The sequence below is a fragment of the Schistocerca gregaria genome, chromosome 7, assembly GCF_023897955.1.
Source record: "Schistocerca gregaria isolate iqSchGreg1 chromosome 7, iqSchGreg1.2, whole genome shotgun sequence".
NCBI lineage: Eukaryota > Metazoa > Arthropoda > Insecta > Orthoptera > Acrididae > Schistocerca > Schistocerca gregaria.
This window is the reverse complement of record NC_064926.1, coordinates 110,566,991-110,584,787: the sequence shown is the minus strand read 5'-3', so window position 1 is coordinate 110,584,787 and position 17,797 is coordinate 110,566,991. Positions and strand designations below refer to the sequence as shown.

The 17,797-nt window shown below is 43.9% G+C and overlaps 1 protein-coding gene across 1 annotated transcript in view; it reads left to right on the top strand.

Annotated features, from left to right (window-relative positions):
- The window catches only part of LOC126282313 (myogenesis-regulating glycosidase-like), a 70,201-nt gene that overhangs the window by 24,404 nt on the left and 28,000 nt on the right, over positions 1-17,797 (top strand). Inside the window, exons 2-3 of the mRNA XM_049981969.1 lie at positions 5,565-5,681; positions 13,859-14,847. Coding sequence (XP_049837926.1) covers positions 5,565-5,681; positions 13,859-14,847 — 1,106 coding nt within the window. The remainder of the gene's footprint in view (positions 1-5,564; positions 5,682-13,858; positions 14,848-17,797) is intronic.

The following is a 17,797-nucleotide window of genomic DNA, read 5'->3' as shown; positions in this document are numbered from 1 at the left end:
CTGTGGTATTGTGTTGAAGCTGCATGGGCAGCTGTACCTGTACTCTCCATCTAAGCTGTGTTCGACTCAATGCCCAGGCGTATCAAGGCCGTTATTACGGCCAGAGGGGGCTGTACTGGGTACTGATTTGTCAGGATCTATGAACACAAATTGCGTGAAAATATAATGACATGTCAGTTCTAGTACACTCCTAGAAATTGAAATAAGAACACCGTGAATTCATTGTCCCAGGAAGGGGAAACTTTATTGACACATTCCTGGGGTCAGATACATCACCTGATCACAATGACAGAACCACAGGCACATAGACACAGGCAACAGAGCATGCACAATGTCGGCACTAGTACAGTGTATATCCACCTTTCGCAGCAATGCAGGCTGCTATTCTCCCATGGAGACGATCATAGAGATGCTGGATGTAGTCCTGTGGAACGGCTTGCCATGCCATTTCCACCTGGCGCCTCAGTTGGACCAGCGTTCGTGCTGGACGTGCACACCGCGTGAGACGACGCTTCATCCAGCCCCAACCACGCTCAATGGGGGACAAATCCGGAGATCTTGCTGGCCAGGGTAGTTGACTTACACCTTCTAGAGCACGTTGGGTGGCACGGGATACACGCGGACGTGCATTGCCGTGTTGGAACAGCAAGTTCCCTTGCCGGTCTAGGAATGGTAGAACGATGGGTTCGATGACGGTTTGGATGTACCGTGCACTATTCAGTGTCCCCTCGACGATCACCAGAGGTGTACGGCCAGTGTAGGAGATCGCTACCCACACCATGATGCCGGGTGTTGGCCATGTGTGCCTCGGTCGTATGCAGTCCTGATTGAGGCGCTCACCTGCACGGCGCCAAACACGCATACGACCATCATTGGCACCAAGGCAGAAGCGACTCTCATCGCTGAAGACGACACGTCTCCATTCGTCCCTCCATTCACGCCTGACGCGACACCACTGGAGGCGGGCTGCACGATGTTGGGGCGTGAGCGGAAGACGGCCTAACGGTGTGCGGGACCGTAGCCCAGCTTCATGGAGACGGTTGCGAATGGTCCTCGCCGATACCCCAGGAGCAACAGTGTCCCTAATTTGCTGGGAAGTGGTGGTGCGGTCCCCTACGGCACTGCGTAGGATCCTACGGTCTTGGCGTGCATCCGTGCGTCGCTGCGGTCCGGTACCAGGTCGACGGGCACGTGCACCTTCCGCCGACCACTGGCGACAACATTGATGTACTGTGGAGACCTCACGCCCCACGTGTTGAGCAATTCGGCGGTACGTCCACCCGGCCTCCCGCATGCCCACTATACACCCTCGCTCGAAGTCCGTCAACTGCACATACGGTTCACGTCCACGCTGTCGCGGCATGCTACCAGTGTTAAAGACTGCGATGGATCTCCGTATGCCACGGCAAACTGGCTGACAGTGACGGCGGCGGTGCACAAATGCTGCGCAGCTAGCGCCATTCGACGGCCAACACCGCGGTTCCTGGTGTGTCCGCTGTGCCGTGCGTGTGATCATTGCTTGTACAGCCCTGTCGCAGTGTCCGGAGAAAGTATGGTGGGTCTGACACACCGGTGTCAATGTGTTCTTTTTTCCATTTCCAGGAGTGTATGTCTGGAAATGCATGGTTTCCGTGCTAGAAGCTGTGGTCTAATACGCGCTGTACCACGCAGCCACATTACGCATGGTTTCCTCATAGAGGGTGTTACTGTTCATACGTCATGCCCTAGCGCCCTCTCCTGCCGTAGAAATTGGTACTGTTCTGTCCGATTCATTTCTCTTGCTGACTCACCTTGTAGTGGACGTGATACAGCATTGTACACAATGGTTCCGTATTCAGATTGAGAGCTGGCCGACATGGTGTTTACTTACGGTAAGGTAAATGGCAACTGGCGGCGAGCAGCGAGGTTGTATGAGGAGACCCAACACCACCGACAACAACCGCAACATTCAATGTTTCGCCGTTTTTCTGCGACAGGGTCGTTTCAGGAAGCAGGAAATCATGAAGGACGTACCAGAAATGTTCGGACACCGGACTTCGAGTAAAATGTGATTGGCTCTGAGCACTATGGGACTTAACTTCTGAGGTCATCAGTCCCCTAGAACTTAGAACTACTTAAACCTAACTAACCTAAGGACATTACACACATCCATGCCCGAGGCAGGATTCGTACCTGCGACTGTAGCGGTTGCGCGGTTCCAGACTGTAGCGCATAGAACCGCTCGGCCACCCCGGCCGGCTAAAATGTGATTAACGCTGTGGAAATCGAGCGACGTTTCAGTATCACACAGTTGACCCGCCTGTACAGAATAAGCCAGACGACCGTGTGGAACGCTCTCCATGACAATTGTTACTACTACTATCACTTACAGTCTATGCAGGGCTTACTAGCGACAGACTTTCCACATCGGGAGCAGTTTTTTCACTGTTTTTTCACCAGTCAATCATGATTCAGGGATTTGTGTCATCCATCCTATTCACAGATGAGGCCACCTTCACGCAAAGTGGTATCTTCAACTTTCATAATAGTCGTCTGTGGGATAGTAAGCACAACACCCATACTATGACGATAGCGAATCATCAGCATCGGTGCAGCCGGAATGTGTTGGCTGGGTTCATTGATGACCATAATTTGGGTCCAGTATTCCTTCCATCATGCCAAACACTCCGAAACTATTGGTGTTTCTTTTGGGGGACTTTGCCTCCGCTACTGGAAGAAGTGCCATTTATGATTCGAAGTGTTATGTGGCTGGAACACGATGGTGCTCCAGGTCACTTCGCCGTTAACGTCCGGATGCATCTCAGTCGAGTCTTCCCCGGTCTGTGGATCGGGCGAAGGATCCAGTTGTAATGGCCTGCTCGTTCACCGGATCTCAACCCGTGCGATTTCTGGTTATGGGGCCATCTCAAAAGTATCGTGTATGCAGAGCCCACTTCAGATGTGGAGATACTGGAGCAGCGTATTCATGCTGCCTTTGACACTGTTTTGCCGATGTGAATGCAGAACATGCTGCAGCGTGTACGTACATGTGCGTTGCGGCACGTGGAAACCATTTTCCACACATACTGTAACTGTGTGCGTATTAGACCCCAGTCTCTGCAACAATGTATGACTGAATAAATGGTCTCTACCATGGGAACCATGCATTTCCGGACGTCAGTTCGTTAAACCTTTTCTGTTCCGTATCCTGTCATCGATTAATCCCTAGGGTTAGGACACGGTGGAAAAAATCATCTTCTGCCAAACAGGCTGTTTCTTAACTACCTCCTGATGCTGTCTAGGAGTTTAGGAGAGAGGGGTGTCGTCTGGTGTCTAGGGCACGTTCACCCAAGAGTAATATAGCAGCAGCTGAGAGAGCTGATTAGTTCGCTCAGGGTGGATCTTAAAGTTTTTGTCTTATCCGGGGACAAGTGCAACGCCACAATCTTACTGGAGAAGCAGGATTACGTTCAAAAGATGAAGTGTTTACTACCTGATCCAGTGTATCGACGGCTCTGTGCTAACCTGACAGGAAGAGCAACAGGCTCCTGAACAAAATATCCTTGTCGCAAGAGATTTTCAAAGAGTACTAATTGAGCTGTCCCTCCTAGACTATTTGGTGTCAGTAGCGTTGGTGCTATAGCATACCACGTAGCAAAACATCTTGCTACTCTATTGAATTCACTAGTAAGTGTGTATGTGGCACATAAAGAACGTGGCGTATTTCTTACGTCGATTAGAAGGGTTGAACGACTACTATATTTCAGTAAGTTTCAATGTGGTCTCACTCTTTACTCGCGTTCATCTGATTGAATGGTTGTGTTTAATTGGGGTTAAACCTGGCGTCGAATTAAGGAACGTACTTCGACATGTATTGACTTCCACTTGCTTTTTATTCGGTGATCAGTTCAGATTGAGTTGTGGTGTGGAGCCGTTTGTGACATTAAGATTTCGAGGCATGAAGCCTGCGTGTTTTTCACTAATGAATGCTACACTTTTATTTGGCTTCGAAGAAGTGAGAATTTAAAAGGCTTTTTAGAGCGTCTGAACTGGACCCAACCACCACGATGGAACTGGAAAAGGATGGCTGCCGTCCCTTTTGCGAAGGGTTGGTCAGGAGGAAGTGTGATGGTAAGTTGGCATATGTCGTTCATTGGAAGCCAACGCAAGCCAGTTGTCACCATCCGGTAGAGAATCAAGGGGTACTTTGTACCTTGCTTCATACCGTCCATGTTATCAAAGGCCCTGAAAGTTTGTCAACTGTGTTAACCACCTCAGTCACCTATACTAAGAAAGGTTATAGTGAAAGGCAGATCAGACGAACTTCGCGCTATCGGCCAACTGTGAATTGGGCGAGTGATGAAGTCTATTTCCGTTGTGTCTTACGCAGGGAGCATTTCCAACAGGATTTGTCGTACCCTGCTGAGACGTTATGTGAAATGTGTTTTCTTTCGGACCATCGTTTAAGATGATGGCCCTTTTACAGTCTCTAGAGATTAATCTGGCCTTGTGTAAGGCGGGTGTCTACCTTATCTCTTGCAATTGTGAGATGTGTCTTTAGTCAGATTACCAGGACCGTGAAACGCCTGTGTACTGAGTATGTGTCGCACACGGTTACACAACGTGAGCAAATCGGCTACTGCAGAAGATTGCCTGGACACCGGTCATCCTAAGAAATATGACGACACGGGGGTTCTAGGGTATACCTCCACCTGTTGGGACAGTTGGAAAGTGGTTGAGATTAAATCAGCAAGGGACGTCATAAATAGAGATGGAGGATTTTGCTTAATTCTGCCGGTACTTCTGCTCTCTTCCTCGTCAAATAACAGAAGTACATAATTAAGGCTACCTCTCATGTTGCAAATTAACGTTCATTATGTGTGTGTGTGTGTGTGTGATGTGTGTGTGTGTGTGTGTGTGTGTGTGTGTGTGTGTGTGTGCATTGCCTTTGATCATACGGCCTCATACTGGCATTTTAATATTCTTCGCAAAGCACTCTCTCGTTGCATTTGTGCGTTGAAAATAACAGTGCGAGAAACAGTCGAAATATTGGTGGCTGTCGAAGATGTCACCTGGTTGCCTTTCTGTAAATTGTCTGAACACTCTTAAGTTGGTGACAATTTTCACACTGATTACATTTCTAAAACGTGCACAAATAAGGGCATTTTTAATAAATTAAACTGTATATTTCAAAAACATATTACATATGGAAACTCTGTTTTGTAGGCCACGATTTGGGACTAATTCACGTGTGAGCTTAAGTAGTACACGAGTTTTCTTATTCATTCACATTAAGCGAAACAAAACGTAGAAGAACTGGAAATGTAAAAAGTCTTAATTAATGTATGCAGCACTCTTCACACATGAAATGCAGAAATAACAACAGGTGTAGTCTTACTACGATTAACATACCTCGTTCTCATGTCTCGTGCAACACAGACATAATTATTTTAGTCATTCTTGCATGATAAAACTTTTAATACATAGTAGGTATAAGAACAGTGCAGATTTATCTTAAAATGTAGGATAGGAGTGAAGAGAGAGGCAGCGATAACATTCTATCACTGCAAACTGTTGTTTTCCAGCTGGCTGCGTGGCACCTTCGCTGTTGGTGGCGGTGCTGCTGGTGCGAGTCGCCGGCGCCGACCTCAGCACCCACTACAGCGACAGCGGTCATCTGCTGCTGTTGTCGTCCAACAGGAGTGAGTCTCTCAACAGTTTCAGTGACACTGAGATTCTGTACGCTTATTTAAAACATGCTTGAAAAGTAAAATTGTAAACCAGGCCTTACAATAAAGACCAACTCTAAACAGAATTACATGACACTAGCTACACGAAATACCCTCAGACTTCAAGAAGAATATAATAATTCCAATCCAAAAGAAAGCAGGTGTTGGCAGATTTCAAAATTACCGGACAATCAGTTTAATAAGTCACTTAATAAGTCACGGCTGCAAAATACTAACGCGGATTCTTCACAGACCAATGGAAAAACTGGTAGAAGCCGACTTCGGGGAAGATCAGTTTGGATTCCGTAGAAATAGCGGAACACATGAGGCAATACTGACCCTACGACTTATCTTAGAAGCTAGATTAGGAAAAGGCTAACCTACGTTTCTAGCATTTGTAGACTTAGAGAAAGTTTTTGTCAATGTTGACTGGAATAATCTTTTTCAAATTCTGAAGGTGGCAGGAGTAAAATACTGGGAGCGAAAGGCTATTTACAATTTGTACAGAAACCAGATGGCAGTTATAAGAGTCGAGGGGCATGAAAGGGAAACAGTGGTTGGGAAGGGAGTGAATCAGGATTGTAGCCTCTCCCTGATGTTGTTAAATCTGTATATTGAGCAAGCAGTAAAGGAAACAAAAGAAAAATTCAGAGTAGGAATTAAAATCTATGGAGAAGAAATAAAAAAAACTGAGGTTCGCGGATGACATTGTAATTCTGTCAGAGACAGCAAAGGACCGGGAAGAGCAGCTGAACGGAATGGAGAGTGTCTTGAAAGCAGGATATAAGATGAACATCAACAAAAGCAAAACGAGGATAATGGACTGTAGTCGAATTAAGTCGAGTGATACTGACGGAATTATGTTAGGAAATGAGACACTTAAACTAGTAAAGGAGTTTTGCCGTTTGGGGAGTAAAATAACTGATGATGGTCGAAGTAGGGAGGATATAAAATGTACACTGGCAATAGCAAGGAAAGCGTTTCTGAAGAAGAGAAATTTGCTAACATCGAGTATAGGTTTAAGTGTCAGGAAGTCGTTTCCGAAAGTATTTGTATGGAGTGTAGCCATGTATGAAAGTGAAATATCGATGATAAATAGTGTGGACAAGAAGAGAATAGAAGCTTTAGAAATGTGGTGCTACAGAAGAATGCTGAAGATCAGATGGGTAGATCACATAACTAATGAGGAGGTACTGAATAGAATTGGGGTGAAGAGGAGTTTGTGGCATAACTTGACTAGGAGAAGGGATGTTCTGAGGCATCAAGGCATCACCAATTTAGTATTGAAGGGCAGCGTGGAGGCTAAAAATCGTAGAGGGAGACCAAGAGATGAATATACTAAGCAGATTCAGAAGGATGTAGGTTGCAGTACGTACTGGCAGACGAAGCAGCTTGCACAGAATAGAGTAGCACGGAGAGCTGCATCAAACCAGTCTCAGGACTGAAGACCACAACAACAGCTACAAGTAAGTTTCATAAGTGGCTTAACACATTCAGAAAAGACAAAATGTCGAATAGCTTGCTGCTGCTTGGTTCTGCCGGCTTCCTCTTGCTGCACTCAAATATGGGCCAAAAGCGAATCTGAAAAGTTGAGCTGGCCGGTGTGGCCGAGCGGTTGTAGGCGCTTCAGTATGGAACCACGCGACCGCTACGGTCGCAGGTTCGAATCCTGCCTCGGGTATGGATGTGTGTGATGTCCTTAGGTTAGGTAGGTTTAAGTAGTTCTAAGTTCTAGGGGACTGATGACCTCAGAAGTTAAGTCTCATAGTGCTCAGAGCCATTTGAACCATTTTTTGAAATGTTGAACGTTACTTGCGAACTGGATCCGATCCCAGTAACGTTCGACATTTCGTTTTATCCTGATGTCCCACGAGCTGTTGCTACGTGGCCACGTGATTTGATTCTCACGAATTAATCGCCCTCAAATTCGACGATCTATAGCCATAACTGGTTCTTAAGCCTAAATTTCTATGTATAAAAGTAGATGTAAGATAACATAAATTTTCTATCACAGCATTACGTTGCTTTAAATTTTCTGTTTTTTTTTTTTTTTTTTTAAATCAATCAATGTACACATCATCAGTTGCCGTCATACTCAAATGCTCGACGTTCATTGCTGAAAGACTGCTAACAGAGAAACACATATATTTCATGATTTATTAGTTATGCAGACTAATTATAGTTATATTATTCCAACGAATAAAGTTTTTATAAGCTATCTTTACCCAGAAAGCAATATAAAATCAGTAATTAAATTCATAAAATTCTTGTCACTATTACATTATCCAACGAATAAAATTTTTATAAGCCATCTTCACCCAGCAATCAGTATAAAAACAGTAATCAAATTCATAATATTCTTGTCACTATTACATTAGGTGCACTACATCCTTTCCTTGAATTTTTACTAAAATGTATAGTTATACTGCAACTTACAGAATGAAATATAACGATCTTAATAAAAATTGTAGTACTACTAACAACTATTACATTATACTACTATATACGAATTAGAATTTTGCATCTCACTGTACCTTCTCCAAAACATTCATGATCGAGAAGAATTAAATCTCAGCAATCAAGATTTATTTACAGCAGCTATAATCTTAATGTTAAGATTAATGTCTAAATCAACCCTAAGTTCCTTGTTCTAAACTTAAGTTAAATAAACGAATAATCTTAAAAGCTGTTATTAACAGAATAATCTTTTATGCCTTAGTAAAATTTTGCATCTGTAGTATTGCACTCTGGATTCTTAACTGAGTATAACATCTAATTTCCTGGTAAGAGAGAAATTCTCAAAAGCAAATTTACAGTTTAGCACTTTTAACTTCTGTTTCTTACCTCAAAAATGATTACTCTTAACAAACCATAAGGACACTGGTACTTTATGCATTTAATTTAGAATATGAATTGGAATAGTAGGAACCTCAATAAGAACACTTTTTCATACTGAATTAGGACTATCCAGATCTCTAACTGTAGATGATCAAATTTATTATGTAATTATTACAGTCCAAGATACCTGCTTGTATATATTTGTGCCACTGTTATCTTCAACACTGCATTTTTTTACACAAGATGACTGCCTCTAAATTTACAATTATCTTGAGTAGTACAATATAGGACCCAATATGGCTGCCACAATCAGTTATGGTTGCCCAAGATAAGTCCAATACCATCATGTTGCAGTGGACTTAGCCCCGTGCTAAACCTGTGGGAAAAGTAGAAAGGTCTAAGTGAGATAGCTTGCATATTGCATCATCTATTTATGCAGAGCTGTGCTAGCTATAAGTTTAAATGAAATTAAAAAAAAATGGGAGTTAGTTTACTTGTTAAAAACTAATACTGCCTTCTTTAAGGGCACAATTTAAATAATGTAGGGGAAGGGAAGCATAATAGCCAGTCTGGGCATAGTTGCCATTTCAGTTTGTCAGTGTGTGTAGAGCTGCAATCTTAGAGAAACTGCACAAAGGTTCATTCGAATCATTTCAGTTTGTCAGTGTGTGTATAGAGCTGCAATCTTAGAGAAACTTCACAAAGGTTCATTCGAATCCTACTCAGATACGTTTGGTCATTTGAAGGATCCAACACATGGCACTGTCTTTTAGCAAAATTTTGAGTGTTTTTGAGACGCTCTGATCAAAGTAAGTTCTTTCTTCAAAAAATTATTGCAAATTTACATAACAAATTAGATTTTTGTAACAATGTTGCGTTGAAATAGTGGTTACGTATCGACAGTGTCGACGATTGCTTCCCTCCAGGCTACCGCCTGCTGAAAACAGCTTTTGTGGAAGGGCGTCAAGGTGGGAACACCCTGAATTAAACTTTTTTTCTACTTTTAGTTTTTGTTATGTTGATAAGTACTGAAAAATGACCACAAGAAGGTATGTGGAGAGCTTCCGGTATTTTTATATCAAACAAAAAATATCGCTCTGAGCACTATGGGACTTAACTTCTGAGGTCATCAGTCCCCTAGGACGTCACACACATCCATGCCCCAGGCAGGATTCGAACCTGCGACCGTAGCGGCCGCGCAGTTCCACACTGTAGCGCCTAGAAGAGCTCGGTCACTGCGGCCGGCTCAAAACAAGGAAAGGAAATTTACCACCATCTCCTGTTGTTCGAATATACTGTTTTCGGAGTACCAGCTAAGGATGTGCATTGTGGAGAATGTGAACAGTGTGAGAGGATAACCTCAAGCACAGTATTAGAAAGGAGACCATAATGAGTGGAAAGGGGTAGGTTGCTGGTTTCCGGATAAAGATTCCAACATTGAGGTTGTCTTCAAATGCCCAGGATTCGCACTTTGGGCCCACCCCTAATGGGCTGCTGGTGGTGGTTATTTTATGAAAACTGTGCCAAAATTTTTTGATATCGATTTACTTTGCTTTCTCTCAATAGTAATAACATATTTTTCTTGATAAAAAATAGCAATAATATTATGTAATAAATGTTTTCCTCTCATTATGTAATTTGTACTATAAATAAATTATTTTTTCTTTCACACATTTTTTAGTGTTAAAACTGTGTATATTTATTTAGCGTTTTGTAGTGGTGTAACTAAAGTGTCCTCTTGGATATTTTTCAGATTATTGATTAATTAGGCGTGAAAGAAAAAAAAAATCAGGCAGGTAGGAGCATATTGTGACTAAAACCCTGCGGTTTTGGAATTCCTAGATGCACTGCAATTTCGCTAAAAAAATGCAAGAACATAGAGTGGTCATTTTTCCTGTTCTTCCCCAATACTCTTGCTACGTGGTTCAAAATGTTCAAAGCACACACACCCATGCCCGAGGGAGGACTCGAAACTCCGCCGGGACCAGCCGCACAGTCTGCAGCGCCATAGACCGCTCGGCTAATCCTGCGCGACTGCTATGTAGTAATTACATTGTGCAAGTGTTGAGAATAACTTTTTAAACAAAGTTCACTCTTCCTATGTAATTCCTATGGAAACACGTGTTTTAATTTTCTAAACAAATTACACTGATATCCCATGGCTCCCTGTTTAACAATTGCTGCAGACATTTATTTATGCAGTCATGTAGTACTGCCTGAAATTAAGGAAGGAATGGAACAGATATGTGATCTTTACTATAAAGTTTCACTGCACCCAGAGAGCGCTACCTGCCAACGTTGTCGCCAGTACTCGCTACTAAAAGATCGCTACATTACACAGACGTGATGTACGGGCTGCTGCAGCTGACGGGTGGACCTTGGCTCGACAGCCGGTCGCAGTCTCCACCGAGCACCACATTGCTCAGCTGTCTGTCCTTGTGCCCCTCGCAGCCAGACGGCAACTGCGGCCCCCGACATAGCATGTGGTATATACAACTTTCTCCCGTGAGATGGCAGCACATTGCTCAGCTGTCTGTCCTTGTGCCCCTCGCAGCCAGAAGGCAACTGCGGCCCCCGACATAGCATGTGGTATATACAACTTTCTCCCGTGAGATGGCAGCACATTGCTTAGCTGTCTGTCCTTGTGCCCCTCGCAGCCAGACGGCAACTGCGGCCCCCGACATAGTATGTGGTATATACAACTTTCTCCTGTGAGATGGCAGCACATTGCTCAGCTGTCTGTCCTTGTGCCCCTCGCAGCCAGACGGCAACTGCGGCCCCCGACATAGCATGTGGTATATACAACTTTCTCCTGTGAGATGGCAGCACATTGCTGAGTCACTTTTGAGAGCCTGCATGCAGGCTAAACAATCATGAAATGAGAGTCCATACCTTGGAATGATAAAGCCTATCTGAAAGACCCAACCTGTACACAACAACTCACACTCCACTAACATCAGTGTTAAAAATATTCAGTGGGATGGGTCTTAATTCAATATATACCATGGGAAATATACGACTATACGACTCAGTTACCACACTTACCCGTCCTACCAACTCTGGATACATCCTACCCTATCCCCCCCTCCCATACCCCAGAACTCCGTCCTCCTCTTCCCTCCTACAACATCTTATCCCGTCTCTCCTTGTTTCCCACACCTACATCTGTCTTGTCACTACGTCTTACCGTTTCTCCATCCTCATCATCACCACTCTCCTATCTCCCTCCATACCCACCCTTCTTTCTCATCTGCATCTTATCCCAATGGCTGTAACGGATCGTGCAGCCCCGTCTCGGTCCCTGAAACAACAGATGGGGATGTCTGCAAGACAACAACCATCTGCACGAACAGTTCGACGACGTTTGCAGTAGCATGGACTATCTGTTCGGAGACCATGGCTGTGGTTACCCTTGACGCTGCATCACAGACAGGAGCGCCTGCGATGGTGTACTCAACGACGAACCTGGGTGCGCGAATGGAAAAACGTCATTTTTTCGGATGAATCCAGGTTCTGTTTACAGCATCATGATGGTCGCGTCCTTTGGCGACATGGCGGTGAACGCACATCGGAAGCGTGCATTCGTCATCGCCATACTGACGTATCATCCGGCGTGATGGTATGGGATGCCATTAGTTACGCGTCTCCGTCACCTCTTGTTCGCACTGATGGCACTTTGAACAGTGGACGTTACATTTCAGATGTGTTACGACCCGTGGCTCTACCCTTCATTCGACCCTTCGAAACCCTACGTTTCAGTAGGATAATGCACGACCGCATGTTGCAGGTCCTGTAGGGGCCTTTCTGGATACAGAAAATGTTCGAGTGCTGCCCTGGCCAGCACTTTCTCCAGATCTCTCACCAATTGAAAACATCTCGTCAATGGTGGCCGAGCAAATGACTCGTCACAACACGCCAGTCACTACTCTCGATGAACTGTGTTATCATGTTGAAGCTGCATGGGCAACTGTACCTGTACACACCATCCAAGCTCTTTTTGACTCAATGTCCAGGCGTATCAAGGCCGTTATTACTGCCAGAGGTGGTTGTTGTGGGTACTGATTTCTCAGCATCTATGCACCCAAATTGCGTGAAAATGTAATCACATGTCAGTTCTAGTACAATGTATTTGTCCAATGAATACCCGTTTACCATCTGCATTTCTTCTTGGTGTAGCAATCTTAATGGCCCGTGGTGTAATAACTCTTACAGAGCTATGTGAACAGATCGAGCAGGTGTGGAATAACGTATCACACGGCAGTATTCCCATCTGTACGATCGACTACATGCCAGAGTCAGCGGCTGCACTGGTTGTACCATGTTCTGATATGACAGTTTCAGCATTGGTTTATACTTGGTATTTCAGAATCGCTTGTGCTATTGACCTGTAAATGTACTCGTCCATCTGCACTATTGCGGCAATAAATATCGAGTGGGTTGCAAACTTCAAAAAGGGAGAACTAATTTTTTTTTACATCAGTGTATGTGTCTGAAGATTGTCATTTTCGAGAAAAGAATGAAAGGTCTTCGTGTTTCCAAGCTTTATCAACAGCTTAAGATTATCTTACGTCGCAAGCTGTATCGTTTCTTGATGAAAAATCAATAGCAGTTTCGTACTGACTGCTATCAAAGTTGCTCATCGTGATGATATTGATTCTGCATGTGTCACGATGTTGGATCTAGCACGTGTCGTTGGTGTTCCTTCGACTCTCGACTCTGTAAAATGTGTCACAGCATCGCAAAGACTTGGACACATGCTCGTAAAATTATCGATCACAATATTACGACAGTCTAGGGAACACTATTTAATCGAGAAAAAAAATTAAGTTACAGAAACGCACTAGGCTGCTCGCTGTAAATCGGGATGCTGTACGTGAGGGAATTCTAGTACATGAGTAATCCTAATTGAGCTTCTGCAGTGGTCCATAATAATAATAAAGAACATCGCTACGTGTTATATCTTAATAATGATGATATTACAGCTAGACTGAAGGGTTTCCAACAGCTTCAAAGACATGGATATCGCTTACGTTACAAGCCTATGTTTCTCACGGTGACCAACGTATTGAGGTGTTGCGGAGAAACTTCAGAAATTGAGCCAACCATGTCTTCCTACGCTAAGATAATTGCGCAGCAAGAATGACGCGTAGTTAGAAGGTAGCACACGTTCCTGGTTTCTTGCAGACACAGTTCTGCTGCGCTAAGAATTCTGCGCTCGACCATCTGAATTGTTTTGCTAATCATTTGCCCCCGTGCTGTTACATCAGTTCTGATTTATAGCAAAAGAAACACTGTCTTCCTTCATTTTACAGGTGGGCAGAGCAACGACATTGGTTACGTTTCAGTCCGTGATGAGGACGACTCGCTTAGGCCCTGTCACCTGAGCGCTCCTGACGAAAACTGTTACGAGATCTACGAATCGATAACCACAGTTCTGCATGGAGGCAGGGCCAGTGACTGCTTTCATTTGAATATCACCAGCAACTCTACATCTGGCATGGTGACGTACTGCACCTGTTACTGTGACAGTCACCTGTTCGGCGGTCCTGCACAGTACAACCAGTCGTGGCCCATAGAGTACGACGTGTACGACCACTTCTCGTATGTTACTAAACAGGAACACAACGTCGCCATTGCCGAGAGGTACTGGTTGTTCTCTGATGGCACCTACATCTACGTGCCACCGTACGTCCCGCTTTTTATCGATCAAAATACCAACGAGTCAGAGGATTCGCTGTGCCTAATCGCGGAGAACAAACCTCCTTATCCCGTGGACCGGAAGGACATGGTAATGGAGCTGTACGTGTGTGATTTTGACGATGCCCAAGAAGCCCACGAGGATGCTGTGGAAAACTTCCTAGGTAAGCCTTCAGGCATCCCAGACGAGCGAATGGTCACTTATCCCATTTGGTCGACTTGGGCGCGGTACAAGAGGGACATTGATGAGGCGACAGTGAGGGAGTTTGCGTCAGAGATACTCTCCCACGGTTTCAACAACAGCCAGATAGAGATCGACGACATGTGGGAGATATGTTACGGTAGTCTGACATTCGACTCTCAAAAATTCCCAAACATCTCGGTTCTCGTCGACGACCTACACGCGCTGGGATTCCGGGTCACACTTTGGGTGCATCCGTTTGTGAACTTGGACTGCGAACCTTACCACACCGAGGCTCTCGACAGTGGTTACTTCGTGAATAACACTAATGGCTACACCAACACGACCTGGTGGAATGGAGAAGCTGGTATCATCGACTTCACCAATCCCGATGCAGCGGCCTGGTGGGCGGGACGCCTACGGGTGAGTATGAGTTTGAAGTCTTTTCCAGAATATTTTTTGAAATATTGTGCTGCAGTGCCCCTGGAAACAGAATTCGTTAACTGTAGAGTATTTCAGCTTAATCATCAATACAATTTTTTATAGTAGGAAGTGAGAGTAACTCGTGGTGTCCCGTAAGAGAAAGAAACGGATAAAATAATATGCCTGTAATTACACCACGTGCTGACGACACGTGGTCGTTGTAGAAAATAACGCACTTAGATGTAATCTCATATTTGAACATATCCCTTGAGTTTTGTTTTAGTGACCTATACTTCTAGTAATATTACTTTATGTGCTCTCATGCATCGAAATTACTTCATATGGTCTCATACATCGAAATTACTTCATATGGTCTCATACATCGAAATCAGTCATGCACTTTCATTCTTTCCACCAGTGTAGAGAGATCATCTGGTACATAACGTTGATATTCGGTTCTACATCAAGTAACTCATCGGCTTTCGTGCTGTATATGACAGCTTAGCCTGCTCGATAGTACTTAATACGTTATTTTCTCCTTTCATGCTAACTTGGCTGCGATCTTTTCTGGGGCAATGACAGTAAGCAGCCGGCCTCGGTGGTCTCGCGGTTCTAGGCGCGCAGTCCGGAACCGTGCGACTGCTACGGTCGCAGGTTCGAATCCTGCCTCGGGCATGGATGTGTGTGATGTCCTTAGGTTAGTTAGGTTTAAGTAGTTCTAAGTTCTAGGGGACTGATGACCACAGCAGTTGAGTCCCATAGTGCTCAGAGCCATTTGAACCATTTGACAGAAAGCAGTTCAGTGGAGGAAAGCTGAAAACAATAAATTCAGAAGTTGTACAGAGAAAACATGTTTAGGAAATGTAACTGTGAAGAAATTGAAGATAACGGAGAAATGTTTCTATTTGTTTAAAAACGTATAGGGAAAGAAAGATATAAAGCGACATGTCAATTACAGATGGCATAAATAAAGTGAATGCATAAAAGGGAAAAAAGTGCAGAATATAAAAAGAAAGTGGTCGCTAAGACATATTCTGCATTTAGAAAAGTCACAATAAATCTCGGAGAACTTAAAACACACATGTAAACAAATATTCCACTGCCCAAAGCGGAATAGGGAGCAGATGTGTGGAAGGAGTATACAGGGTGTTACAAAAAGGTGCGGCCAAACTTTCAGGAAACATTCCTCACACACACAGAAAGAAAAGATGTTATGTGGACATGTGTCCGGAAACGCTTACTTTCCATGTCAGAGCTCATTTTATTACTTCTCTTCAGATCACATTAATCATGAAATGGAAACACACAGCAACAGAACTTACCAGCGTCACTTCAAACACTTTTTTACGGGAAATGTTCAAAATGTCCTCCGTTAGCGAGGATACATGCATCCACCCTCCGTCGCATGGAATACCGGATGCGCTGATGCAGCCCTGGAGAATGGCGTATTGTATCACAGCCGTCCACAATACGAGCACGAAGAGTGTCTACACTTGGTACCGGGGTTGCGTAGACATGAGCTTTCAAATGCCCCCATAAATAAGTCAAGAGGGTTGAGGTCAGGAGAGCGTGGAGGCCATGGAATTGGTCCGCCTCTACCAATCCATCGGTCACCGAACCTGTTGTTGAGAAGCGTACGAACACTTCGACTGAAATGTGCAGGAGCTCCATCGTGCATGAACAACATGTTGTGTCGTACTTGTAAAGGCACATGTTCTAGCAGAACAGGTAGAGTATCTCGTATGAAATCATGATAATGTGCTCCATTGAGCGTAGGTGGAAGAACATGGGGCCCAATAAAGACATCACTAACAATGCCTGCCCAAACGTACTGTAGAGCCATGAGTCGCATGTCAACACAAGCACCTAAGTCAACATTTCCTTGCTTCAATTGGGCCAACTGGCGGTGAATCTAGGAAGTACAGTACATACCGAAGAAACTAAAGTGAGCCCTAACATGGAAATAAGCGTTTCCGGACACATGTACACATAACATCTTTTATTTATTTGTGTTTGAGGAATGTTTCCTGAAAGTTTGGCCGTACCTTTTTGTAACTCCCTGTATAGAGGATCACTACAAAAGGAAGACGAAGTAGTTGTCAATTTAGAGGACAGTGGGAGTCAGAGTCAGAGTTAGACAGAATTTTGGAAGGGCTGCAGTCAAGGAAGGCAAAACAGCTCGACAAGATTCGCGCAGACTTCTTAAAATCGTCGTGGATGTTGCACCCAAACGATTATTCAGGTCAGTGTGTAATATCTGTGAAACTGTTGACATTTTCGAAGAGTATCATCAACACAATGCCGAAGTAGGAAGGGTACACATGGAAAAGAATATCTCGTCTTCTTTTACATAAGAATTTCAGTTTTTTCATCCTGCTTACATTCAGGTAAGTTGAAAGCAAGTAACTGTTTCTTGGTAAATGTTCTGTCATTAGACATAAAATTACATTAATAACACCTGTAAATAACAGATTTCAGCTATCAGTCGTCCTTTTTAAATTTTATTGGCAAATCTAGATTTCAGCTAGAAACTAGCCGTTCTCAATGCCAAGAATACAAGAAGTACATCGCTAGATGATGCCATAAAAAGTTGCAATTAATGGCTTAACTCATATGGTTTGTATATTACATACCACTACCATTTTCGATCAATGCATGTAATGCCTGTTGGTCGGGCGTCATCCACAGTTCATTGAGTACTACTGTTTGCGGAAGGCGGGCTGTATGGAGAACATATCGGTTGTTTACGTGGCGCCATCTATGTGAACTACGTATAAACCTCAAGGGAAGTAAACCACTTCAAATTAAATTACATAAAATGAAACATAAGTAAAATTCGTGCATTGTCACCCGACTTATTTCATATTTATCATCAAGTAAGAAAATTTCCATGTTCACTCCTTTTGAGTCAGTTATTATTATTAAAATATTTAAATTACGTGAGGAGGGT